The following is a 27,830-nucleotide window of genomic DNA, read 5'->3' as shown; positions in this document are numbered from 1 at the left end:
TTTGGAACACAGAACCTCGGCACACTAGTTAATACCCACTAAATTAAATATATGCATTTTGTGAAAATTTTCAACGATGCTTCAATCTTACTTAAAAAGTGCTCGAGGTGACTTTTTTCTTGAATCATTGCTAGAATGAGAGAACCGCGGGAATAATGGATGATCACAGATATGAAAAATTTGGTTGAATTATTTGTAACAAATTGATCCAAGCGATAAATCAAAGGTTAAATTGTTATATGAACACTTTAGCTACAAAGATGTGTTATTGCATCCATGTAAAAGTTTGGCAACAAAGGATAGTTTTATTTTGAAATTTGACAGAGCCTTTATAGCATGCTGACAAAGGGGGTAATTGCCCCTCCAGCCCCAGTGACATTCAATGATTTAAAAATTAGGCTATTGTCCTCCTCCTTAAATAAACGAAGACTTGTCCCCATCAGGTTTCGTATTGTACACTTCCGTGACAAATGTATTAGGACGATGAATAACAAAATGGCGGCTCCAAAACTAGCATTCTAACATTGATTGAATAAATCTGGCTATTTTGGCGGATGCCGAAAACACAAAAGCGACCAGGAAGAGAACGAGAAGCAATAAAAAATTGGGTCTTGCGTTTCATCTGTTTGCTAAAACTGCAAGTAAGTTTGGTTGCAGCAAGTCTACTTGGTTGGGCCTAATGGCATCTGCAACCAGCAAATTTTCTAAAAGTAGGGTTTTGTCGGGTTTTGCTTTCAAAGTTCCCAAAGCAATAGCTTTAGCGAACAGTTGGGATAAGATAAGGTTGTGAACTTAAAAGTATTGCCCAAAAGCCCTCAACAATTCAAAACAGGAAAAGATAGCTCTATGGGTGTCACGGAGGGGCAAATGTCCGCCAAAACTTCAAATTACTGCTTTTCGGCAGCCGGAGTCAAGAATCTTATGTCCAATTTCCAGGGCGACCAAATTTCTACCTAAAGTTTGGGGTTTAGTGAAGGGTCAAAGTTTATTGAAAAACTCTGAACGTTGATCCTGGAGGTACTGGAAGCCACTGTAAGCTGATGCGTTAATTGCGTCAAAATGCCACACCCCCACATTGAAATATCTTAAGCCACGCCCTATTTTGTCGGCAAATTGGTGACTGGCACCCCCCTAAGTGAAAGTGCTTAGCGACGGCCCTGTCTGCAACCTGGCGTTGTGTGCAAAGTCAATCAATGCTGAATATTTTGTTCAAATGTTCGTGGAGTGCCCCAAAGCAAGTACAGAAACAAGAAATGATTCTTTGCAAAAACCATTTATTTTTAAGCAAGACAATAAACCAAGTTATGTTGCAATTGTGACATAAATTTCTTATAACAATAACATCATGGTCTTTTATTAACCCCGTCAAAGTCAAGGACTTGATTTTCATTAAAAAAATCCCAGGTATTTTCTTATAATTCATTCCTCTTTTCGAATCTGAGAGGCATTATAAATGGTTAATGATGCTTCGGACAACAGAATGAAAACATGAAAAGGTATAAATCAAATCAGCTCTGAGTGGCGGATCCAGCCAAAAATCTGACTACCGCCGAAATGAGATAGAGGATCGACCACACCCTTTAGACCACACCTATTTCCTGGTCCCACCCTGTTTTCTAAAATGATTATCATTTACTGTAATTTCTTATGTAGACCATTTTCAAGACATAAGCCGTGCTTTAGTAAAATTTCAAGTATCCTCACAACTACATTATATATAGTGAGTCTGGTACCCAGGGTACCTCACAACAACCTTCAGAAGCAACAAATAATCTTATTCAATATTCTGAGGATGGATATTCTAAAAATATTTACGGCATTTTGCCGAGGAACACCATAGAATAAGAAAAAAAGATACATTTGGCAGAATTTTGAATTGTCCCCTAAAACTCGCATTTAGTCGCACAATTACTTATGAAAATCAAACCTGTTTGAAATAATAAGTTTAAAAAGCCAGATAAAATTTGCAATTATTGAGAGCAACTTTTGTTAAACAAAGAATCATACTTTTGGCGAACTTTGTGGGCCTGATTTTTAGTCCTGGTGCCTTCTTAAATTTTAGCATATTTGAGTATTAATATTCTTATAAAATATTTTCCTACCAATATTTATGTATTGTACAAAATAATGGGTCACATCGGCTTTGAAGTTACAGTTTGCCTACTTGCAGAATATGTAGGCATCCCTTTCAAGTTAGGGGTCTGGAACACAGGCTACAGTACATCTGAGCGGTAGTCAACTCGGTTGCTCATTGGTTGTCAATAAAACTTGTATGCATCCCCCCAGGTTGGCTGTGATTTCTGATGATTTGATTGGTCTAGGCAGGCTGACTACCGTTCAGTTCAGCTCGAATCCGCTCTTCACCGACTCAACCCCCTAGCTAGCAAGCCATGATTTCATCACCCACCCATACTATACTTTTATTTGAAAGCATGTGACTCGGCCCATAGCGATAAGGATTAAAAAGTGGCAATTTCAGGCATGTTTCTAGGAAGGAATGCTTGGTTTGCAGCGCGATCAAATATTTTCAATTTTTAACTATGGTTTTTAAAGTAGTAGGATAAACATGAAAATGATCCTTGTTGTTATAAGTTTTTGAATAATCTGACTACCACTCGAGCGGTAGTGGCGGTAGTCTGGATCCGCCACTGCTCAATCTAAAGAGCAAACATTGGAGCTTGCGTATTCAGAGAATGATGAAATCTCCTACATGTCCGAGTTTTGGCATGACCTCTCCTTTCCTTTCTTCAATATCTTGTGAAAAACTTCAAATTGTCTATTCTGAGTGGTATAGTATTTTGGTAAATTTTTATCTGGGAGCTTTATTTTTAGCCATTCTAGTAGAAGCCAACTTAATGTAAAACATTTTCTTTCACTTCGGTCTTCGGTCCTACGGTCCTAAAATTTTTAGACTAGAAATAGCTCCTGCTAGTACAGCCCGCAAACAATTAGTTCCTTGATAATGATTGTTTTGAAAATTTAGGTCAGGATATTCGAAGAAGACACCATCTTGGGTTTTCACAATTTTATAAAAACAGCTGCTCTAGTTGATGCTAAACTATTCTTTTTATCAAGAATTTTTGGTGTTCAGTTTGCCTTTGATTTAAGTCCAACGCCCTTTTGAAAATCATGAAGTTTTTCTAGGGTTTGACATTTATTTTTCGTTTTCGTGAAGCAAAGACGTATGAAAATGGACACGTGATAGAACGGGTACAGCTAAAATAGATTGCGATAGATGATTCGTACAGCGATGTACAGGCGATAATCACGACAATCATAACTTTTGCTCGTACGGTGTCGAGTTTTTGGGAGAAAGGTGTGGCATTCGACTGGTTTTGATTCCCAAAACTTCGAATCAAAACTTCCATCCATTGCGGAGAACCGAGCTGTGATGCAGCACCATTTTCGTGCAAAAAAAACCGAAGGCCTTTAACAGAGTCTTGGCAGAGCAACGCTCCGAAGATAATTCCCTTCCGCACAAAGAGGTGGCGGTTAACGACCTCCTCGACAAAGCCGATTGATTGACAATAAAATTGATTGACAGTTGACATGGCAGCAGAAAAGTGATAAAATCTGCTGAAAAAGTGCTGACATTATGAACTAAAGCTTCCATATGCTACTTATACGCGGGGCAGACTATAAGCCCTTCACTCGCGCGGGCAATTTTGATTGTCTCGTTTCCATTATTCTAATACGAGGCAATTCGGCCTATCCTTTGATAAAAATATAAAATTGTCAGCGGAACCAGAAAGTAGCCGAAATTTACTGAATTTTAGCTTCACAACGTACAAAAAATGGTAACATAAGCTTTGCCATACATTTAATTTCTGTATCCTGTATGCATGTATATGTATAAGGTTGCAACATGTATATGTATAATTTTCAAGATTCACAGCATGAAAATTCTGCCACAATTTTACTGTTAGCTGGTCACTCAACGGTTGCATCTGATGTTTCTTATGTACCGAAGAGTTTTTTCGCAGCATTTTTCGTGCACGTACTAGTGATAATCGATTTAAGTTCACCTGACTGATATATTTTTCATTGTATTTAACAAAAGCAACTAAGGACCTTGTTAGTGTTGAGTATGCCCCTAGCTTAGCTTTGGAAAAATCGGCAATCTTCGCCGAGATTTTGGTCGTGCAAGGGTTTTCTCCCATTTTTAAGCATGCACTTATTGAATATGACCCTGTTTTGAATAAAATGACTACAAATGGGTATGCAAATATTGTTCAGAAAAGTTAGGCGTTTTTTGTAAATCTAATTCAGTACTTGGTCCTACACAAGATTTCTGATTCCATCCTTTTCTTGGACAGTCAGAAAAATTTCTGGACCTATTTCTTGCCTGCTCAAAAGATTATGCTGAATTAGGCTGGCTGATTCCCAGATGAGAAAACTTGCACTCACAAGCCAGTTTTATGCAAATTTAAAGACAAGGGTGGCATGTAAAGCTCACATCAGCTATACATCAATAAACAATAGAAATACAATGGAAAATCTTTAATCCACACCATATTTTTCTGACAAAGCTACATTAGTTTAAAGATCTAAACTTGGAACTGATATATCTCTTAATATCACATCACATATCTAAAAATCTCTATCTGAAATATCTAAAAATTTTCAATTTGTTAATTGGAATGTGTACCTACAAGTATGATCTTATTCCCAGGCTGGAAAGCTGGGAATAAGATCTTATATCATGCTTGCAGCTACATGGGAATTCTTGTGCTGGCACCTGACCCACAATATCATTAAAGTCATGTATTATATACTATAGTTATATTTTGGAGTTGAAGAAAATCAGACCACAAGTTTCATTTCTACAGTCTGTTCCGTGAATAACTCACACCTAAGGAGATGTTCATATATCACGCTCTATGTGCAAATGTATTGAGCACTTTTTCACAAAATAAACTTATACTATAGTCATATATTTATATATATTTATATAACTTATACTTTATATATATTCATATATCGTGTTTCTACTCACAGTCTGAATGCCTTCACTCTCAGGCTACAGCTGAAAGTGTGCTGCTACTTGAGCCAAAATCATTAATGTTTTCTAATCTGGTCTTATTTACTTTCATTTAGAATTGCGAGTTGATCAATCATTGTAAATCAACCACCTGTTTAGCAAGTCATGATTTATTGCTATGTTGTTTCTTTGCAGTTTGGATTTGGAAATGTGTTTGACAATATGCCCCGGAGTTTCAATACTCAATACAGATGCTTTTCCGTGTCAATTTTACGAGAAAGAGATGATGTTGAAAGAGGAGGGAAAAGTATTCAAATTTGTTGCCTATACATTGTATTATTTTTCGTTAGATTCTTTTATATGTGACTTATTGCATTAAAATAACGTGGTATACCAAATAACGTGGTAACGCATAAATGCAATCAAAAATTTTCAATATCGGCAAAATTATTTTTAACTGAAACACTTCCAAATTCAATACAGAAAAAAACAAAAAAAGACAAAAAAGCTTCAAGTCAAGGTGGATTATTCCAATTAAGGCAGCAGCCACATGGGTTGAGCCTAAATAATTGTCAATGTTAGGCGTAAAATAAAAGATGTAGAGGACTCCCTGACCAGGGAGTATTTTGATGACTCGAAAAGTACTGGGGATTATTAAGCAATATGAAGATGATGACAAAGATGTGGAATTTCAGGGGAACAAGTTAATAATGAGAACATTTAAATGTTATAAAAAGTCACTTTTGTACCTTGAACTTAAAACTAGGAAAGGTGTTCTTAATAGAACTTGCGAAAAGAGCACTTTCTTGTCCTTACATTTTGGAAGCTTTCTGTTTTCCCCATTTTCAGGTATAATAATATATTTAAGATATATAGCCATAAAATCTTTCTATTTTCAGTAATTTTGTAAAGTTGCATAAAAAATAAAGTGGGATGAAATAAACTGATGTTTTTTTCAACTCTAAACATTTAATAACAAATGAGAAATTTACCCTGTTATGAAACTAACAGGGTTTTAATTAACATTTAATTTCTCATTTTGCATTAATTAATATACCTGGTTATTTTCCTCTAATAAGGTATCTTAAAATCAATTACTAATATATCTTTCATCACAACAGCAGTCTAATAAACAAATTTAAGCATGAAATATGGTTTTGCAATATAACACTGTCCTGTTCTATGCAACTAAGTATTTATGTGTTAGTACATAACTATTAAAGATGCAAGGACAGCTCAGTTGTTAGGGTTGCAAAATTCAGATCCAAAAGTTTGGAGCCGTGTGTTATCATCCTGCAACTTTGTATGAAATTAGAAATAGCCCATAATTTATGAAACAATAGTATGTAATCTAATATTTATCTTAAGTTTTTGTGTAGCATCTTACGAACTAATAGTAATTGCAAGTGTGATAAGTAGTATTGTTTTAATAAGATCTTATGTGATCAAATAAGATCTTTTCAATAACATAATTGTTTGGAAAAGTTTTTGTCGTATTTAAACTTTTATTTTTGTTCTACATCTTGAAAATGTTCTCTCTTTTAGTTATAATGCCACCATCTGCCCTGGATTTACTTAGTAAGTAAAAACCTTGTAGCTGTTTGTTTTTATTTTAGTTTGATCCTTTAAATGTTTTTTATTGATAAATAGCATGTTTGTAGTTAATGGGATGCTCAAATTTGAGAATTTTGAATAAATTTTGAACTTATTTATCATATTGATTGGAATATATGATATCATGTGGTTTGATTAAAAACATGCTTGAGATGTTAAATGAGATCACCCTAGGACATCAAGTACTTTTATGTTTAAGTAAAATTTCTTTTTTGAAAGAGCTACTGAACTACTCTGGACATACTTGATAAATGTATGTTATTTTGAGTAATGTGTCTATGAAGTATATATTTGTAAATTGACAGTGGCAGCTCTTGCTAATGGGCATCTGGGGCAATGCCCCCTCAAAAAGATTCAAAGGAAATCTATGATATTCATATTTAATTTTGAAGATAGTCTTACTGTGGTTAATTATATAAGTTTGTATCTCTTCTAGATAAAGCTCCTTGCTATCCCGTCTTGTCCTTAGCTTCGCTTCTGGCCCGCTAGTGCCTTGAGCGATGATGTCATTTTACGGGCAAAGTTTTTTTTGCCCCTAGCTGACATGCGCACAAGCTAATTTTCGACCTTGAGCATTGCAAAACGGGGCCTGTGATTGGCTTATTTGGAGGAATTCGGGGCAAGAAATATTTTTTCCATAAAAGGACATCATCGCTAAACAACAACCACATCTATATATGCTTCTTCTTCTGCGCTCCATGACGATCAACATCAAACCATAAATACATTGAATAATTTGCAAACTCAACCTTTCTATGGATTATCGCAATATTGATGGTCTGCCCTCCCAACTGTGAAAGTCACGAGCCGCCACTGTAAATTGGTCAAAAATTTTCTGGCGTAATAATATTTGAATTGAATACTAGAGAGTTAATGATGACAAAAGGTAATATTGGCAATAATGATAATATGACAGAAAAAATATTTGCATCGGTGTCACATGTAGTCGTGGAGCATGTTTTTGTGAAGATGAATTTTTCTGTTTTGAATTCTAGCAAGGCTAAATATTGTTTATCCCATGCTGTTCAAATTATCAAACTCTAGAAAAGAGCGAGCCACACACTGTGGTGTTTTAGAGTTTGTTGCAGATGAAGGCAAAGTATACATTCCATACTGGGTAAGGTTTTAGATTTCAGAAGCATATAAAAGTAAAATTGTTGAATAATGCTAAGAAATGTAATATTCCAGGAAAGTTAGTATGCATGCATGATTGAACACCAATATAAGGGCCAAGATTTCCTTTTTAAATGAAAGAAGGGTAAATAAAGAGAAATCTTAAAGTGATTCTGGTAGCCTTATATGTGTAGGCTTATAGTTTCATGAATCTTTTTAGACCAAAATTACCTGTTTGTGAGAGACCAGACAACACCTGAGCAGTGCTAATAACTTCCCAAATTTATCCAATTTCGTTGTGACTAATGGATTCTCCCTTGTGTAAATCTAAATTGATTGATTTTAATAAAACACCTATCCATTCCATTCAGAAAACAGACCTAATCCATCCAGGTCACAGGAATAGTAGCCTGTGAAATATGATTAGAATCCTATACAATATTCAATATTGATGAGATTTATTGCCATTATGTATCTTTTTGCAATGTGAATATGATCTCTTTGATGTAAAATTGCATAATTATAATACTTTCTGTTTTGTGATCTGTATTTTATGTTGGCAGATGATGAGGAATTTGTTGCTGGAGGAAGGTGATTTGGTGCAGGTCCAGAGTGCATCTCTTCCTGTTGCTACATATTCTAAGTTTCAGCCACAATCTGTAGAATTTCTTGATATCACAAACCCTAAGGCAGTGTATCCTTTTCTTAAGAAAAGTTATTTCTGTCTCTTCTTTCTTGTTTCATATTAAAATTGACATATTGTGTAGAGTTGATAAAACAAAATAATTAATATCATAACGTTTTAACCAATAAAGATCGAAAATTGTGAATAAGTATAAATTTTACTTAACAAGTATCAAGTCTGGAGAATGCACTGAGGTCTTTTGCCTGCTTGACAACTGGTGACATGATTGCTTTTACATATAATGATCGGGTAAGAGTTTATTCTATTTTCTATTACATTTTAAACATGGTTGGCATTTGGAATTTGTTTCTGTTTCTAATCTTGTATTAAGTAAAAGCAAGAAGATTAATTTATGCTATCTTTGTTGAGGCTTTGGTCATTGACAATATATTTATCACCATTGTTTAGAAAAGGAGAATTCAAAGCAACTGCTCTGAGTTCCAAATGTAATTGTTTTTGAAGCAGTTGGTTGATGATGACATTGGAAATGAAAACTTGAGAAGCACTGTCTTTTTTAAAGTAGCATGAACATCAAATAGCATAAGCAACAGTCTATGAGGCATTGGGTTGGACACTGTGCAACAGACCAGTGAAAACCAATCTTAATAGCATTGGTTTCCAGCTAGTTGCCTGTTTTTGCAGTTAGTTTGCTAGTAAACTTCTTTTTATACATACTAGCAAACTTCGAATCCTTTATTTAGTAAAATTTGTCATTAGCTGATTGTTTCTTCCAATGTTTTTAATCAATAAGCTGAAACATGTTTTGAAATGTATTAGGATGTAAAATTCAATTAGATATTGTGAAAAAATAATCAGTTACAAACTTTTCCTTTGTTACTAACCCTAGGTATACGAAATTCTTGTTATGGAAACGAAACCAGCTCAAGCGATTTCAATCATAGAGTGTGACATGCAGGTAGGGTTGTTAGTGTAAAAGTAATTTTATACATGTGAAAGTGATAATTACATTAAATGATTAACTATGCAGTGAGTTTATAGTTATTGCAAACTAAAAGTGTTATTTTTTTATATCTTTTACTTGGCAATGACACAACATGGATTCAGTATTATTACTCTCATAAAAGCATGAGATATTATTTAAAACTAATTTCAATCTAGTTTCTGTTATTAATTTTTTTTTCTAATGTTGTAAAAGTGCTACATGAAGCAGATTACTGCAAGAGATTAAAAAACGCTTTCGGTCCTTGAAACCCTCTCCCTTTTTGTCGACATGTAATGTTATTAGCATTTTAAAATGGCCTTACATTTGAAAAAGTGACTGAAATCACAAAATGAGACTGGGATTGCCCTGAAAACTGTAAGCGAGAAACACTCTGCCAAGATCGTTATGCTTAATTGAGGACTGATTACGAACACTTTTAGTCGATTGGTTTTCCTTTGAGCCACGTGCCCGCCAAAGGTTACGTTACAAACCTTTCTTGAAACCGTAGACTCAATTAGCAAAGCATTGCAATAATGCATCATCCTATATCAAAAGTTTGAAACGCATTTTTTATTTTTAGCTGTTATTGAATAAATAATAGTAAGAATGTGAGTACCCCATAAACGAACTGAAATACTCCACCAGACGATTTTATTTGTTTCTCAGGTCGAGTTTGCAGCTCCCGTGGGATATGTTGAGCCAAGCCGATCAGATAACGGTAGAAAGGATTCTCAAGAGGTATCTTTCATGATTTTTCGAATATCAAGAGACCATCTTTTTCGGCCGAAAAGTATGAGGTAAAACAAAAATGAGGTAAAATTTTTCGGGTAAAAACTAAACGACCGGACACCTAGTTCCTTATTCAAAACTGTTCTTTAAGTATCAATATGTTCCATCGAAACACCTGTATGTGTGAAAAGACGGAATCAAGATTAAATTCATAAGAATTCTTTTTGAGTTGTTTGTGAAATAAAAATAAATACATTTCAATATATCCCCAAAATAACGAGGCCACTGACGTAGCTTGCAGATTCATCCTTCTATTAAATATCTCTCTAGAATATTCAATACGGCTAATTTCCTTTCTTTCCTTCCTTAGATTGATGTTAAATCTGTAGCCACAAACAAACCACGTTAATTCCATTGTATGTTATGTTTAAATAGCTTTTATCTATTGCAGAACGCAATGCCAAGTATACCAGCTGAGCTAATAAAAACACCCAAAGTTGTGAGTATTACTTTAAAAAATTGCGCACTTCTTGTTCTATAGATAGATATTTGAAACGCCTTTGAACTAAAGGCAATAGATGTTAGGTGGCGTGGAAGGAAAATTTTGACGCTTTCACGATAATTTAAATTCAATACAGCGAGTTGAAAAAGTGAGAAAAAGTAACAATTTGTCCAAAACCCATTCGAGAAAAGCCCCTCTATAGCAGAATTGTCGCGCATATTTGTAATTTGTATTGCTTGTTCCGCGTTGAACAAATCTTGAATGTATCGTGAATCTCCCTGTAATAGTGTAGAGTTTAAAGAGTTGATAAAATCTCAAATTAGCATAAATAATCAGCATTCGTAAGCAACAGCCAATTTCAAGATCAGTATCTTTCTTCGTACATCTTTTGTTAAATGACGAAACTAAAATTCAGATTCTTTTGGATCTAAAGTTATCCGATGCCCAGTACTCTGCGGCCGGAAAAAACACCCCCCTCAGTTTAGGGTTTTACGGGATTTTTGATGAAATACCCTCGCTCCTTATTTCAATTCCCCATTTCATCGAAGAAAACATCCTTTCGATTTATTTAAACAATACTATTTAGGGCGTACTCGGTATTTTGAAGGTTGACCGCACCCTCCCCGCCGTTTATCAATACCAAACCGTTTATTGAATTTTATCAGGACCCCCGATTATTACAACCTACCCTTTTATTCTTGACCTGAGAGTACCACAAATAATGTTAACTGTTTCCCTTACTTTTAGAAATTTCCTGGAGCTGGCTTACGTCCTGACGGAAAAGGCATCAAGAAATGTCAACAACAGACAGATGAAGCTACACCAACTGAAATAAAAAAGTGGGTTCCATACTCGTTTCTCTGTGCCTTTCTTTTACTTACATATTGGATCGGTTTCGTTTATGGTCAGTTGAGGTCTGGATCCACACTTCCCATGACCTCATTCCTAAGTTCTTTGGAAAAAACCTCATGCCCTTTGAATGTACCCCTTAAATAGCAAGGGATCTCGAACCAAAAGGTGTGCTTTGCCTGTGTCGCATTTGAAATGAAAATTGTCCCTTTTGAAGCGAACTCGAATTCGATGTCAAATAAGCCTGACAAAGCACCCTAATTCATTTGCAGTTCTCCAGTTTATTTAATATTCACCAATAATTATACTATGAAGCACTTGCCAGAGAAACTGTCGACATTTCTTTCAAGTATCCAGCCTGATACAAAACAACAACTGTATGGTCTATATGGGTTATTATAGGCCCAGAGTCGATGCATAAATGATAGAAAAATTAGTGAATTAATCCATCTAGATTAAATCTTAAGCTGCGGAGGCGAGAGAGTGTAGAAGGAACTTCGCTGGGCTGTTTCGCTGCCCTTTAAAGTTTGTCGATATGAAAGGAAGTTTGATTATTAAAGGATTATTAAAAGCCAAGTTAATTCTTTCCCAATCCTGCATTTCAATGTTGCTATTCGAGGTCTTTTTCAATGAGGCCCCTCAATATTGCAGACCAGGCTGCGCTCCTTTTGGTGTTTGTTAAATCATGATTTACGCTTGTCACAATTCTGTCTTTTCGTGTAATAGAATCAAGCAAATTAAGTTTTTTCAAGTAAAATCCAATTGCTCTTTTTCTAGGTTTTTTTAATGCCAAAATTTGAAAATCCGATTCGGTCTGTAAGGCAGCGCCTCCAAATATTTATTCCTACTTTTAGGGGTGTTCCTGACTTGAAGTGGAACAAAAAGAAGATCATTTTTGTTAGAAACCGTTTGCATGCAGAAAATGATAAACAGGTATGTGCTAAAAGAAATCAGGTATCAAACAATTTTGTCAATTACTTTGTAATTAGATTCTGCAACTCATGAATCCGATACTCTAGAAAAGGAAACTAGAGAATCCAAATCTAGAGAATCATAGACACAAGGATCTGAAACTAGAGAATCAGACAATGGAGAATCCAAAACTCAAGAATCCAAGATAAAAGATCAGAAGCTCGAGAATCTGCAATCAGAGAATCAGAAACTAGAGAATCTAAAACTCGATTACTCTGCCGTTGCTCTTCCTATGTTGAACATCGTTACATGCTTGGTCTCTCAAGATATGGAATTATTAAAGTCTCTTCCGCAACCGGCATGCTTAGCGGAAGCTGTCTTGAGAAATCAATTGTGTTTTGTATTTTCATGCAGAACGATGCTATGTCGCAAGGCATGCCGGTTGCCCAAGAGCCTTTAACTTCCAGAGTTCCCTTCCTGATGTCATACGCAAGATAGACCGATAAATATTTTGCAAACAACCCGCCTTTGACATTATAGAATAAGTGCGCAACCCTTGATATTCTTCTGAAAGTACAAATTTTCCAACTTCCGACATTCTTTTTCTTTATTCTAACTTTGCCTGATATAATGTTACAATTTCAGAATGAAGCACAAAGTCAAGAGACAAAGCCGTTCAGTGGGGATGGAAAAACGCTGAGGCAGAAAAAATTCTGAAGCATATTCGTGTAGGCTATCTAACTTATTTCAATTTAGAATTATAAGCTGTAAATCTTGTTTATATAAGCATTCACATATATTATACATTGCCCCTGTTTTGTTTTTGTCATCTGCTCAGTGCTGGGGTGCAGTTAACAATGGTTAGGGAAGGAAGTATCGTACCGTGGGAGCAGGCTCATATCTCATGGAAGAGGGTGTGGCTGTTGGCTGCAGCGTCATTCTTTGCTAAGTTATTAATTAAACAGGGACAAAAATTGTGAGTATCTTTTTCGGTAGATATCAATTGAAAGTTACGACCCCCTTCACCTCTTGACAACAAAGTTGGTTTTCTCAGAAGTATAGGAGGCCTTAGCTTTAGAAAGCAAACAAATGATATAACAGTTTTAACTTCAAGCCATACCTTTTGAATTGCTTTTCATAAATCACATGATGTCATACACGAGCCATTTCTAATTCTGATACTACCTTCAAACCCTCCAAAGGCATTCTACCTTTATAATCAGGTTCAAGATAGCAAACTTTGTGCTATCTTAAACCTGATTTTAACAATTTTGAAAGAAGATATAATTTTCGAACGAAACGTCTATAAAATACATTAAATTAGGATTATATTAAAAAAATTTCCTTATCTACATTTTGTGGAACCTAACTGAGTGTTGTCAGAAAAAATATGAAAAATTGCGTGTAAATGTGTACTAGGGTTTATATTTTCAGTAGAAAATATGGTACTTTGGATTAATGCTGCGACATCTTACAGGTAATACTACGCAATGTATTTACAATAAAAAGACGCTGTACAATAATTATAAATTAAAGTAAGTTAGGAAGCTATTTGCATTAAACAGCGTTATTTATCCACTCTTGTGCCTCCTTTCCAGTTTTCCAACTATTCAAACCGACAACCACTTCGAGGGTGATTTCAGGTGGAGGCTTCAGTTCTGTTTCTTGTATTTCGCTCAACTGTTTGCTGTCTTTTGTCTTGACGCTTTTGTCTTGTTTCTCGGGTTTGCCCGGCCTAAGGGACAGCGCTGATTTGTTTCTTTGCCCTGTTGTAGAATTCGCTGGTGATGGTTTACGTAATTCTAAGAAGTAAAGAACCAACATTTTGAGAACAAGAGCCTGTGATAGTGTATGTTTGCCAAAGAACAGTTGCCAAAAACAGTAAACAGTATTAAGACTATAGGTTGAACTACTCTCCTCCACAGAGGCTTTCATATAGGAAGATAGGGAGTGAGAAATTTTCTTCCTTCTCCTCCCTCATAGCTTCTCCACTTTTCCTTTTCTTCCGCAGTTCCCTCTACCCTATCCTTTTCCCATCCACAATAGCCTCTGGAAAGGAGAGTGAGGTTAAACTAAGATGGAAAATGCTATAACAAATTACTTTTGATTGAGAACTTCCAATCTCTGTTTTACGAACTGATTAGTATCTAGTAAATATTCATAAACAAAGTTAGCATCGCTTTAAACTTTATAACATACCTCTTCCCTTGGATTTGCCTTCTACTACCGGCGGGTTCTTGCTTATTAAAGTCTTTGATTCTTTGGTGTCGTCCTGTTGAGGCTCCCCTACCTTGTCATTTGTCTCGGGTACAATGAAAGTGCACTGCTTCTCAAAAAAGCTGGTCCCTTCAAAAGAAATATCGCTCACAATGATGGCAACTGGCGACTGCTTTTGTTTCATGAAGTTGTAAGTAGCATTGGTTTAGGTAATTTCAAGGCTCGCTCTAGGTAAGTCAAAAACCAGCTTATGTTACAGTGAATAGTTGTTCAAGATATCCTATGCGTATGTTTGGCTAATTGACTTAAGTATAAGTCGAACATTGCGTAAGTCTAGCTCTTAGATATATGGCCAGTCCGGACTAATTTGGCCTATACGAAGTTTTCTGTTAGTAAAACACTATTAATGATTGCTGGATAGATGAGAAACCAGTAGTGCTTTCAGCCGGGTCTGGGGCAAGTACACAATCCCAATAGAGTTTACAGAAGATTCTTAGCACAGTAGCACGTTGACGGGGCTGTGTAAATGGGAGTAAATGTGTAAGTGTTTGCAAATAAAGGTTGTTTGCTTTCATTTTGTGATGCCTAATGAATTATGGCACAGCTTGTTGTACCGGTACGCCCACCAGTTTATATAAGCTTAAAATTGTCTCTAAATATGAAAGATTTCAAGGAGTTGGTAATCTTAAAAACAAAGACAGACATTTCTCTGACGATCCTGAATGAAACCCAGATATTGATCAAGTAAAGTTCTTGACCTATTGACTCTTACTTAAGATATTCTCGTTATGAACTTTTCTTGGGTTTTTTATATGTATAGAAAGCCAGGATGCGAAATGATTGGTCATATTATTATTATTATGATGATACCTTTCAAAAAGCTTTCCAAGGAAATATGCATATGTGCCACAGTCCTTGACTCCCGCGACAACTCATAAAGTGGCAGTTCTTCACCTTTGTTCCTCTTTCGGTTCTTCGCTGCGTTGGCCTAAAGTTTAATTTAAAATTTGACAATAATTTGATAAATTAGAAACAAGCTTTCATAAAGTGGATCCGAGTTATTGTATACACTGAATGCGATAAAATTTCTATAATAACTTTATCTTAAATGTGCATTCGGTTTCGATTTAACAAGAGATCGAATGCCACTATTTATTTGTAAACGGGATGACAATGCCCAGTTTTAAAGAAAAAAATTCACGGAAGACATGGTTGCAACTTTCAATTGGTAAGAGATATTGATCTGCAATTTCAGATATTTTCTAACAAAGGTGGTTTGATATAATGGATGGAATATCAATCAGATGGAATATGATCTCAGAGCGTGGCTTAGAATTTCAGAAAATCTGGATGCATGGAATTACAATGATACTTGCATCAGAGAAAATTGCTGATGGATTTATTTAGCGAATTCGGCAAAGATTCTAGAATTATCATGAATTGTCTTTTAACAAACTTTTCCCCATTGATAGCCACAAGAATACATTTATAATTAGAGCATCTTCATGAAATGCCTTTTATGAAATGTACCTTGGGTGGCGGAGGTTGTTTTTGCTTCTCTTTCCCCTTTTGTTTGCCCCCTTTGTTGGTCTTATCTACGAAATAAATTCATCAATTGTTATCTTGAAACACAGTATGATTTCTCACGTTACATCTTGTTTTGAACGAATTATTTTCAAAAATTTTAAACGATTGATCTGTGTGATATTTGCATAAATACCCTTTAGATAATACATTATTCAAAAAGATGAAGATATCAAAGATTTCTTAAAAAATATAATTAAGTATATTAAAATCCCAATTGTAAGTCAAGAGAAATTCTCAGCTACAAGTCAAATAACTTTGTCCATTTTTTCCGGTAAAGAATTTTACAACAGCATTAAAAAAGATAACTTTTTGAAAGATATTGTTCAAAACAAACATTTTGAAAAAAATAGTTTGCTTTTTCAAAGCCAATTTTCCACATCAAAATATATATTTATGCTAACAAAACATATAATTTTCATCTAGCTTGAACTCCTAACAAGGAGATATATAATTTTTGATAAATCTTTCTTACAAGTTTACTTGACAGTAACCAGATAATGAATGTCTCGCGACATTACCCTGATCTGCATCGCCGAGAACAGAAGCAGTCTCTTCCGGAGGATCCAGACTTACAAGAACTTTGTTCTCGACAAGATTGATCGTGATTCCTTCGAAAAAAAGTTTCTTTAAGTTTGAGAGGTCCCCAGAAACGAGTTTTCGTTCGTGACTAATATTGATGCTTTCGTCACACCAGCTTCTTTCTCTTGATTTTCTTGTCAATAGATAATCTCCTAAACGAAGGCAAAATATATTTTTAATTCAAATAAAAAAGGCTGCAATGCTTGATGTTGCAAGAAAAAAATGCCTTTTGGTACATTCTTGGAAAAAACCCAAGTGTATGCTTAAATTACAAAACACAAGAACAATAAGTTATAAAAGATAAAATATTACGATCAACAGTGGCGGTTTTAGGGACTGCGGGGCCCGGGGCCAAAAAAATTTGCTTGACCTTTGTTCTTTACAATTTTTATTTTTTTCTTAGGTGTGGGGACCCCTTTTGGCTACCATAAGCGCGGGGCCTGGGGCCATGCCCCCCTGGACCCCCTTAAAGTGCCACTGTCTGGCAAAGATAGACATAATGGCCGTGCCATCGCAACGAAATTCATGTTTTAGGCTGAGGAAAGAGCGATGTATTTGGATTTCCACTCGGTAGATTGCAAATAAGAAAACAGCACATTTCAAGCAACTATGCCTTAAAATTTTGCAACTTTTTGGGTCATCGTGTATCATACATGCACATGCTGAAGCAATCCCTTTTCTAGGTCAATTCCACTCATTTATCAGTCAGTTCAGTGACGAATTGAACTCTCACCTTCTTTGCGCAACATGCAAACATCAACTTGTGTCACATCATCGTCTGTCTCACTTGCACTGATCCTGTCTTCAATTTCATGACCGGATTCGTTTGGATCTAAAATTGCGATTTTGTAAAAACAAACACTTATTATTCGTGTAAAACTCGCTTGTTTATCCAAGGAAAATCAAGCTACAGTGGAATCCCGATATAACGAACTTTGAAGGGGACCAGAAAATAGTTCGTTATATCGGGAGTTGGCTAAACCGGGAGAAAACGTTTTCAGACCATTTCGTAGTACACGCCTAAAGATACTTTTGGTATGCTTGTTTAGGTAGGCTTGTTTAGGCTATCTCAAACTTCTGTACACATTTCACTCCAAAAACCAGGCTAAATTCAAAATAAATGGTTAGTCATTAAAAATGAAAATCTCTATGTTTCTCTAATAATTTGGGACCAAGAGATTTGCAAAGCTAGATCACTTCACTTCTAGTTGGCGGCTGAATGACGTCTTCGATTACTTCAATTTTTTATTTGTCTTCTTCTTTTCACATTCAATCTGGGTCTTCAAATAAAATTTTGTCGTCGCTCTTTGCCAGTGTCTCATATGTAAGAAGGAGTTCGTTAGTGTCAACGTACTTGTTCGTAGTTATTTCTGACATGATCAAACTTCAATCTCGTGCTCTGAGTCAATCAGCCAGTGCTTGAAATGTATCATCAGCATATTTTGCCGATAACAATAATGACTTCCCCCAAGAGAAAGTGACAAATGGTATTCAAAGCTGTCACATCTTATGTTGATGACTCTTTAAACAATCTGGAAACCAAAAGAAACAGAAGGCTTGTCGGCGAGGTTGATTGGGTATATTCCCCTGCTCTTCAAAGACTTTAATACAATAGATTAGAAAAATATGAGTTTTGCGTTAAAATCAGGGTCCAAACCTTGTTCGTTATCGATGATACGGCACTGCCTCTTTGGCTGTTTCCTTACTACTGCGTCAATGAGAAATGGGTAGGATATGTGATAACGGTACTCTATTTTTGGGAACTCTTCAGTGCCATCAACCTAAAGGAGGTAAGAAGGTGTTGACGATCGGTCACACGATATCTACAATTTAAGTGCAATGTTTGTAACAAAATGTTCCCTACTTACATTACTCTACAAAATAACAGATTATATCTAACAATCTTCCAAAATATCCCAAAAATATCGATCTTGTTCATTTTGTATTGATTTTATCTTGTTTAAAATCGATGTTGAATGAAATTACAAACATCATACCTTTTTCTCTGTAATTATATCATACATTGTCTATTTCAACGATTTTTGGCCAATTAGAAATGCAATAAATTTCAAGTTTATAGAATTCCTCCGCTCTCTAACTCATGAAGGGAGCATCAGTTCGAAAGAAAAGGGCGAATTAAGAAAACAAACCGCTGAATCAGATGGTGGCCTAACCCCTTTGAGAGAATTGAATTTGATGTCACATACTGCTTCAAGGTAAGAAATACCTGAAAAATCAACAAAAAGTTTACTAACAAATAGAAATGCGGTACGACGCGATGCTCTAAAATTATAAGCAATTAGCATTTGGCAGTTCCTGGATAATTTTACGTATATATAAAGCAATCCCACAGAAATGCATCGTTGGTGCATCCTTTCGTGATGCATTGAAATTGGTAGCAGATATCAAGGCTATGGGCAGTGACTGCATTAAATAACTTTGGATGATGGGCAGGTAATGTAAAACACCTATAAAGTTGAATTTCTTTTGTTGGCTTAAAAAAGCCATTTGCACTCAGGTTAAAAATCTACAACTTCTCAATGCCGTTTACAACTCTTTGTAAATCCTCTTCGAAAGGCTCCTCCATTTAACAGATCTTATCACATTATTGATCTTTCCTTTCCATTGAAAAATTGATATTGACAAAACAAAATTGATATTCAAATGTATAAATTCAGATACGACGTTCGATGCAGTAGACCTAAATAGGTAATGGATGGAAATATAGTTAAGCTTTGGGAAATCAGCCAAAAAATAGAATCTTAGCTTGAATGACAATAGAATCTTTTGGTCATATGCTGAAAGTCTAAACAGAAATCACATTTCCCTAGCTTTATCTTTTTCTTAGAGATTCTAATTTTTAATAAGAGTGAGAATATCATAAAACTTTTGTTAGCTTAAATGGTAATAGAAAATAATACTTTAGAGCAGACAATGAGATGGTTTGCCATCAATCAAAACGGCGGGATACAAATGGTATTATCATAATATAACTTGACAAACCCTCAATGTATGCTTGATAATAAAAAATCGATTGTCTTAGGCAAAATGTTGTTTAGGCTATGAACCATATAAGACCTATTGTATTTGAGAGCGGTCTCCTTTAACAAACATAAATGAAATAAATTTCCCACCATTTACAACTATTTCCGCAGTCTCACAGAAATTGTTCACAGAATGTTCTTGCACAATTTCCATTCCTAACTATACCATTTCGGTGGGATAGCAATTTTGGCTCAATTTTTGGATAGTTGTTAACCTATTTCCCAAGTATTTTTGGGTAGCAAAAAACTTTAAATGGCTTTATAAACAAATGTTTTATTCTAGAGCTTTTTCATTTTATCCTTAAGTCTGATACTTTTCAAAGTATGACGTCCATCAGAAAATTAGTCGAAAATGCTAAGCAAGTTAACATATTCTCCAAGTTGTTGATGGAAAGAAGCCCATCATGAGCAAGTGACAGGTAAGGTCTTCAAAACGAATTCCTTCGGTCTATACAATAGCTGGTCTGATTCATTTTACGTACTTTGATTATTATCATTATATGGGTTCCTTAAGAAACGCCTTAAAAAATATCAGTTTGACACGCAGTCGTTCTTTGCAACCTCCTAAATATTCTAAGATGTAAATTAAGCGCTCTAAATAATCTCAAATGAAAATAAAACTCTCTAAATATTCCAAGATGAAACCACCAATTTACCTCTGATCTTGCCTATTCCGTTGAATCGATGTTTCTCATCAGCAGTGATTCTGACATCATCAAGAATTTTGAGTTGCTTCAATGTGTCGACTGTGAGCCCTCGATAACTGGCAGCCAACTTTAAATCAAACAAAACACAAGTCAGTTCAGTGTAACGGTCATTACATGAGCAAGCATACTTAGATGCAATTCATTCATTAGCGTGGAAGATTCTAGTGTGTTGGCTTATAAAACTTGGCTTCACATAAACAGCCTATAGTTTGAGGAATTATGTACATATCTGAAGACTGTCTTCAGCATCTAGTTGTACTTAGGGCCACAGTCAATCTCCCGATTTATTGCAATTGGTGAATGACCGAAAAACTTCATTGATAACTTCAAGCCTTACAGAATGGCTCAGAAAAAGTTACAGAATGGCTCAGAAAAGCTTTGCCTCTGCTCTTTCCTGCTTTTTTCACAACATAAATAAGGAAAGTGAAAATAAATCTTAAAATTTGACGCAAGTTTTAAAAAATTCACTGGTCTTGGCCAACATTGTTTGTAGAGGGAGAAACTTTTGGCACCAACTTGCACTATTCCCATGAATGTGTGGGATCTTCTGCCTATCCAAAAAAACTTTCTCATGAAATTATTATCAAGTCTGGGAACAGTTCGCACCAGGCAGCACAAAACGCTCCCTTTTTATCACAAATCACAAGGGAGAAATTTTAGAATCACAGATGGCATCTGGTATTCTAGATGGACACCCGTATAAAGATTTTCTGTTTAATAAGGAATCATTTTTAAAGGTCGTGGGAGGTAATTGCTTTCCCAAACGGGTGTACATTCTATAAACCGCATTAAGAAACATTTCCAGAATCAAAATCTCAGAGCTGTGGAAATTATGCAAATGTTTTTGAGAAAACAGAATTAGGGAACGGTATTTTAAGAAATTAGCCTAAGGGAAAGATAAAAATTATATCATCAAAAACTTCTCACATAGGTGTAAGGAGGTGAGGAATTTTAGAACGAACTCTAGAAAATAATGACGAGGGCAACAAATTCTATTTTACCTGGGGAAGTCGTAAAAATCATGGAAAAAGCAGCTAATTGTGAAAATTCTCCCAAACCGTAATTATGGCTCGAGCTTCCATAAGGTGGAAAAATTGGTAGGAAGATTCCTTTCCCAGTCTTAAGTATTTTCTTTAACCAACACAAATAAAGCAATTACTAGACAATGTTGACAATGCTTTCTACTCACACATAAAGGATTGCCAATCAGTAACAGGTTGCTGAGCTTGGGCAGATGTTTTAATGCTTCCAAAGTCTCCTTCAGGTTCGCCAAAGAGTTAAATGAAAAGTCAAGTGATAGCATGCTCCTCCTGCAAGACAAAATAGGACAGGAATCCTTAGAACTACAGATTAAAATAAAAATAATCTTAGCGTGATGAAGCTTCGAAAAGTTGTTTTCTACGCCCAGGGGTTATATCGTTCTTGAAGCACCCTTATGCAATTAAACAAACCTGCATTGTTTTTTGCTTCAATAAAGCATCCAGTTTACGGCTAACTGCAAATTTTCAACTCATATTTGGCCTGCATTTCAAAACGAGAAGAAGGCTAATAACTTATCCTTAAAGCTTGTAGAAAATATATGATAATTTTTGGTGTCTACAAATGATTGGAGACTTGCATACGATATAAGTAAATTCATCAGGTGACAAAAGAGGATCGTTATGTAATATTATTTATGTGTGCAAATTCTGACTTTAAAGGGAATTCCTTAGGAATTTCTAAAAGCATCAAACCCCACTAGCCTTAGTTTTTTAGGTTTTTAACCTATGTTAGATTAAAACAGCTTTCTTTACTAATCACACTTTTGTTTATTTTAGTTCCGTCATTGCTCCAACCACGTGGCTGTAGGTCATTGCTCGAGCAAGAACCATACCTCAGGGGGGTAGGCTTTAAAACAAGAAAACAGATATATAACAAACAGATATATTTGGACAAAATCAAGGTCATGGAATTATAAATATGCCAAATTTTCAAAATATCATTTGGAAAAACTGTAGCCAGAGGAGGCAAGCTGTTGTCAAAATTTTCATTTGGGGGGCAAAGCCCCCCGTGCCCCCCTGCAGCTACGTGGCTGCATTGCTCTGTGGCAGATGGATTTCAAGTTTTACTTATGATGGGAAAATACACTAAACGGTATTCGATATGAGATTATCAGAGACTAGGAGAAATTGACTGACGATATGAACAGGAAAACTGCACAATCACCAGGAAGGTACACATAAGGAGCCAGGTTTCCCTCTTGCGGCCCTTTGGGTCACATGACTTACAAACAATTCATTTAGCAAAGGAAAAAGAGATAAATAATTACCAACACGATGGATGGAGCATCGCCGAAATATCTTGAAGTGAATTACAACCAACTCCAAGATGAACCAGCTTTGAAAGATTGCAGCAAAATTTTTCGATAGTTGATATATCATTGCCATACAACTCAAGTACCTTGAAGAAAAAAATAGTGGTTGGATAGCTATCTTATGAATATGACTAAAACTGTTGTATTTGAAGGTGTACAACATAGAATTAAATAGGCTGAATATTTGACTAACATTTTCTAAATGGGTTAAATAAACCCTTCGAAAATTGATCTTCAGGCAATCTGATTCCAGGGTGTCGGCACGTTAATAAAAAAAGATAACTCTCCCCAGGGCTCTCACCAGGTTTAGTGTCGTTGACGCTTCTCCCACAATGAAGTCATTATATCTATGTTTCGATTATCTTATGAATTGAAAATGTGCAACATAGCATTAAATAGGCTAAATATTTGACTAAATGGGTTAAATAAACCCTTCAAAAATTGATAATGGGATACTTGACCTTACACATGTTCCATTGTTGGGGTGCAAACTGTTGGTATTGGTATAATTGATTCATTACTCCTTGGTAGGGGCAGAGATTAATTTCTGGCGTAGTGCATCCCATTCATTCACAGTTCTTTAAAGGTTACCTAATGAATTGATAGGGCAGCAACCAATCTTTGGTACAGAAAGGGTTAAACAGACTTGTAAAAGGTTAGAGATGTTGATGAGGCAATTGAATTGTTAATTGGATTTTGTCAAGAAGATACAAAAAAGATTTGGCAGCACCATCTCAAATACAAGAGCAATACCATAAATCAAGGACGAATAATGAATTGTTTGTGAGGGTGAAAAAATCTAACATTCTTAGAGAGGACCAGAGCATTGGCAGACACCTGGGGGACATCGGGGGGTTTCTTAGATAGGGGACTTCTCCAATTCAATGGGAAAATACAGAAAGGCCAGGTAATTGAGATTCTTATAAAATGATCCAATTCACCAATAGGATTACCTCTAGGCTCTTTGGTATGTTCTTTAGATTAATGGTGTTTATCCTGTTGGCACTGAGTGATATCTCTTTGAGATTGGCAAACTTGAGCAAGCTCTCATCAATGGTGTTTATCTGAAAATATAAGCATGTTTCTAAAAAGCATTTATGACTCGATTAACACTGATAATTATTAAAAAGTGATGGTTCTTGTCACTAAACAGGTTTGACAGGTTTTGTAGATTTACAATAATTGAATAGATTTTAAGTAAAAAATAAAATGCTATATTTGCATCTGATAGAACTATATCTTACATTCATTCCAATCAATTGCAGCCTTGTAAAATATTTGAAAATATTATATCTTGTTATTTGACCAGGATTTGTGATAGCTAATTTTCTCAGTTCAATTATATCCTCACTCCAATCAGCACTCATTGAGAAGGGTTCAATTGATGAAACTTCAATCAAAGATTGGATTGATTCCCAATTTGCATTAGGATCTACAAAGTAAGAAAGGAGATGTGATTAAAAAAATCCCCTAATTATATTAGATACAGACAGCCTATTATTAAATAAACTAAAAAAATCAAATGAGCAACTGAAATCCAAAAATGCTTGCATTTACCTTTATTTGGGTTCAGCAGATCTGGAGAGTCACATCTCCAAGTATTTCCACTCCTCTATGACAAAAATTAAATATAAAATAAAGAGAAAAAGTTGTAAGTAACACCTCACACATAAAAATAAACAACAAATTTACCTCATACTTACAAGACGAGCAATTTATAATCAATCTAGCAGATAAATACCATACAAAAGATCTATGTCATGTTGAGCATTCATAAGCAAACTTATATGCTAAACAAAATCAAGCACTTTTGAGTCTGGAATAAATATCCCCTCCCCTGCTTATTAAATCTTTCTAAAATAATCCACTCATGACATCCTAATTCCACACCATCCATTTATTATTTTAAAGCTTTGTCTTTTAAAAAACTTCAAGATAAATACACAGAGCTTGTTGAAGGGAAAAGAAACACATCAAGAACTGGAAGTTAGAGTAAAACATCTTTAAGAGCTTTAAGTCTTCATTATACTTTAATATAAGTAATAAATATATTTTCTTCTATTTTAAGAAACCAGTATCATATCTATCATCCTTCTGTTTCCGATTCAAAAGGACAGCTCCAGCTACACACCCCATTCATTATAATTTGGGAAATTCTCCGCCTATGCCCTTCATTACAGATCCCCTATCTATTCCAGAGTCAACAGTAGTTGTTCCACTTAAAGCCAAATCTTTGGTTGCAGGAACAAAGCTTAAGGTAAAGGTATCTGCATTAAAGATCTGGATACTTGATTTAAATTATTTCCCATAAACATCAAGTTTGTGACAAATTGTAATATAATACGAATCCATGCAAAAACCATCTTCAACATACCCAGTTCCCATTCCCACAAGGAAAGTCATCAATACATAAACCTTTCAACTTGTAATCAAATGCTTCACCAAATGTTAAGGCAGGAACCTCAGACATTGTTTGGTTGATTGATAACTGCTGTTGTTCAAAACTTTTTTGAATTGCTCAGGGAAGTGTGTTTGTGGTAAAATTTTGTTTGCCTTCTTTTCACCATTTCTTTGGGAATCTGAAAAAATCAAAAATCTTGAATAACATACAAAAAAGCAGAACAAATTTCTGAAATTTTTGTCATACCAACACTTCTCAACATTGAACAGAAATCAATTGTTATATCATACAGGGAAGCAAGCCAAAGAAAATTATACAAGAAAATATATAAAACAGGGATGTAAACTAACTTTAAGATACATCACTACCATTGTAAAGAAAACCCAAAAATTCTTACCAATCAGAATTGCTTAGCTGCAAGGCTAACAGAGTTGGAAGGGGGGGGGGGGGGGGCTCTGACAGAGTAGAAGGCTAAGTTTGCCAATTTGGTCCAACAGTAAACAAAGAATCCAATTTGGGCCACCACTGTTGGTTTGTTTTACTTCCCTATTCCCTTCATCAAAAAAGTTTGCTTGAGCTTGCTTGCACATGTATTAATTGAATCTTTCTTGAATTTAGGTACCATCGATCTTCGCACCATCCAAATTTTGCTCGCCAAATTTTAAGACACAAACAGTTCACCAAATAATCTTTGCACCGGTTTATCTGTTCACAGTCACTCTGTTACATACTGGGTGGTGTCACGCTAAGATCTTTGAGATATACTTTGCAGAGAAATGCAATAAAACTTCTGTGCCACTGATCTAAATTGTAAGCTGCAGCCCTCAGGACCCTATTTTATTTAGGTATGTTTTGCTTTTTCAGACAAGGATTTTTGGACTGGCGAGCGACGTTACGATCTGCACTGCTATTTGCTACGATGATCATTATTATTTGATAACCAATGTCAATGCGCAGAGTTTCAGATTCAAATTAAATTAAATGGAAGTTGAAAGTTGAAAGAAACAGGAATTCTCACCTCAATAAATACTCGTGGATGTTGTTCACTTGTAACAATCTAAATTGGGTGCCATGGTAATGGAAGCCATTGTGACCTTGGCCTCAGTCTCGCCACGAGGACAAATCAACATGACCGACAGTGTTTTTGTCAATGAGCAATGAGGTTATTGGTTTCTGTGACCACCGCACCGCACCGCAGTATATAGTAATGTTGCCTTAAAAACACTTTCTGAACGGTGCTAGCATGAATCGAATTATTAGAAACATAGCTACAATGCAGAAAATCCCAGCAGTTATGAGTACAAAGCTCCTACACGAGCATATGAAGGCACAAGATTTTGCGCAAAACTTCCGAATACTTAATGCAACATGGGATCTTCCGAGTGCAGGGAGAAACCCTGCTAAAGAGCACATCGATGCCAGGATACCAGGATCGGTGTTTTTCGACATTGATTACTGTAGCGAGAAAAGCACTAGTCTTCCCCATATGCTTCCTACTGCTGAGCAATTTCAAGATTACGTTTCTGACCTCGGGGTTACCAACAGTCACCATATAATTTTATATGACAACCACCCAAAATTCGGTTTGTTTTCAGCACCGAGAGTTTGGTGGACATTTAGAGCATTTGGTCACACACAAGTATCAGTTTTGGATGGTGGTTTGCCTAAGTGGATAAAAGATGGCTTTCCAGTAGAGTGTGGTGAAAACCCCAAGAATGCGAAAGGTGGCGGTGAGCTTTGCTTAACAAGACACAAGTTATCGTGCTAGCACATGATCCTTTGATTTTTTTATAATGCATTCTTGTTTTTATTTTATCAGACTTGCTAGGTAAGCATGGTAGCTTTAAGAGTCTTACGATGAAATATTGTTATTAGAAACGCTTGGATAAGGACTTTGGAATTTTGAAACATGCCACACTATATTAAAAGTCCTTCTCTAAGAGTTAGGGCTCGTGCTATAGATGTAAGAATGTATTTTAAAATCATTGATCTTGATTCAAATTTTTCCAGAGCACTTAGAATTGCATGTGATAATCAAATGTTTCAACTTTCTTGTGTGGAGAGCTGTTTATTGTGCTTAAGTGATTTATTTTCCCCAATTATTTTAGGAAAGAAGTCTGGATTCATTGCAGAGTTTCACCCTGAAATGGTTAAGGGTTTTGAAAGAATAAAAGAGATCGTTGAGGCAAAGAATGCTTACCAAATTGTTGATGCAAGACCAAATGGCAGATTTCATGGAACATCTCCAGAACCCAGACCAGAGATTCCTAGTGGTCATATGCCTGGGTCGCTTAGTGTTCCTTTCATGGAATGCCTAAATGAGTCTCGAGAGCTCAAGTCAGCTAATGAAATCCAAAGTTTGTTTAAGGAAAAGGGTGTTGATTTAGGCAGAGACATGATTGCATCTTGTGGCTCTGGAGTTTCTGCATGTATTCTTGCACTATCTGTTTATGTTTCTTCAAACAAAGAGATCCCAGTCTATGATGGTTCTTGGACAGAATGGGCAACTAGGATACCAGCCTTGATAGAAAAAGATTGATCTTTCTTGATCATGAATTCCGTAACAATAATATGTTTCAAACAGAACAAATCAAAATTGACATAGGCTGGTAAA

At 35.6% G+C, this 27,830-nt stretch overlaps 3 protein-coding genes across 4 annotated transcripts; 2 read left to right on the top strand and 1 right to left on the bottom strand.

The window, feature by feature from the left end:
• The first annotated feature begins 3,673 nt into the window (after nt 1–3,673).
• On the top strand, nt 3,674–13,132 carry LOC135683115 (ubiquitin recognition factor in ER-associated degradation protein 1). The gene is made up of 12 exons (XM_065198283.2): nt 3,674–3,797; nt 5,177–5,288; nt 6,527–6,559; nt 7,591–7,712; nt 8,272–8,402; nt 8,570–8,642; nt 9,241–9,309; nt 10,003–10,074; nt 10,517–10,564; nt 11,315–11,406; nt 12,271–12,349; nt 12,974–13,132. The coding sequence occupies exons 1-12, from the start codon at nt 3,795–3,797 to the stop codon at nt 13,043–13,045; spliced, it is 906 nt and encodes a 301-aa protein (XP_065054355.1). The 5' UTR covers nt 3,674–3,794; the 3' UTR covers nt 13,046–13,132.
• Nucleotides 13,133–13,252: 120 nt separating this feature from the next.
• LOC135683113 (leucine-rich repeat-containing protein 43) lies at nt 13,253–26,374 on the bottom strand. The gene is made up of 16 exons (XM_065198276.2): nt 26,235–26,374; nt 25,190–25,394; nt 24,373–24,427; nt 24,060–24,247; nt 23,769–23,879; nt 22,771–22,901; nt 21,652–21,772; nt 20,412–20,529; nt 18,862–18,938; nt 18,369–18,492; nt 17,445–17,543; nt 16,651–16,863; nt 16,076–16,140; nt 15,416–15,533; nt 14,528–14,674; nt 13,253–14,130 (listed from the first exon to the last, which is right to left on the bottom strand). Exons 2-16 carry the CDS (start codon nt 25,283–25,285, stop codon nt 13,886–13,888), a joined length of 1,908 nt encoding a protein of 635 aa, XP_065054348.2. The 5' UTR covers nt 25,286–25,394; nt 26,235–26,374; the 3' UTR covers nt 13,253–13,885.
• LOC135683456 (3-mercaptopyruvate sulfurtransferase-like) lies at nt 26,306–27,766 on the top strand. 2 transcript variants are annotated; one of them, XM_089109463.1, is made up of 2 exons: nt 26,306–26,940; nt 27,325–27,766. In XM_089109463.1, exons 1-2 carry the CDS (start codon nt 26,460–26,462, stop codon nt 27,753–27,755), a joined length of 912 nt encoding a protein of 303 aa, XP_088965589.1. In that variant the 5' UTR covers nt 26,306–26,459; the 3' UTR covers nt 27,756–27,766. The 2 variants fall into 2 exon arrangements, with proteins under 2 accessions (XP_088965589.1, XP_088965588.1); XM_089109462.1 differs by having other exon boundaries at nt 26,306–26,946.
• Nucleotides 27,767–27,830: the final 64 nt, after the last annotated feature.

The sequence above is a fragment of the Rhopilema esculentum genome, chromosome 7, assembly GCF_057945365.1.
Source record: "Rhopilema esculentum isolate cy_ngs chromosome 7, ASM5794536v1, whole genome shotgun sequence".
In the NCBI taxonomy this organism is placed as follows: domain Eukaryota; kingdom Metazoa; phylum Cnidaria; class Scyphozoa; order Rhizostomeae; family Rhizostomatidae; genus Rhopilema; species Rhopilema esculentum.
The sequence above is the reverse complement of the archived record's forward strand: the minus strand, read 5'-3'. Positions and strand labels throughout refer to the sequence as shown.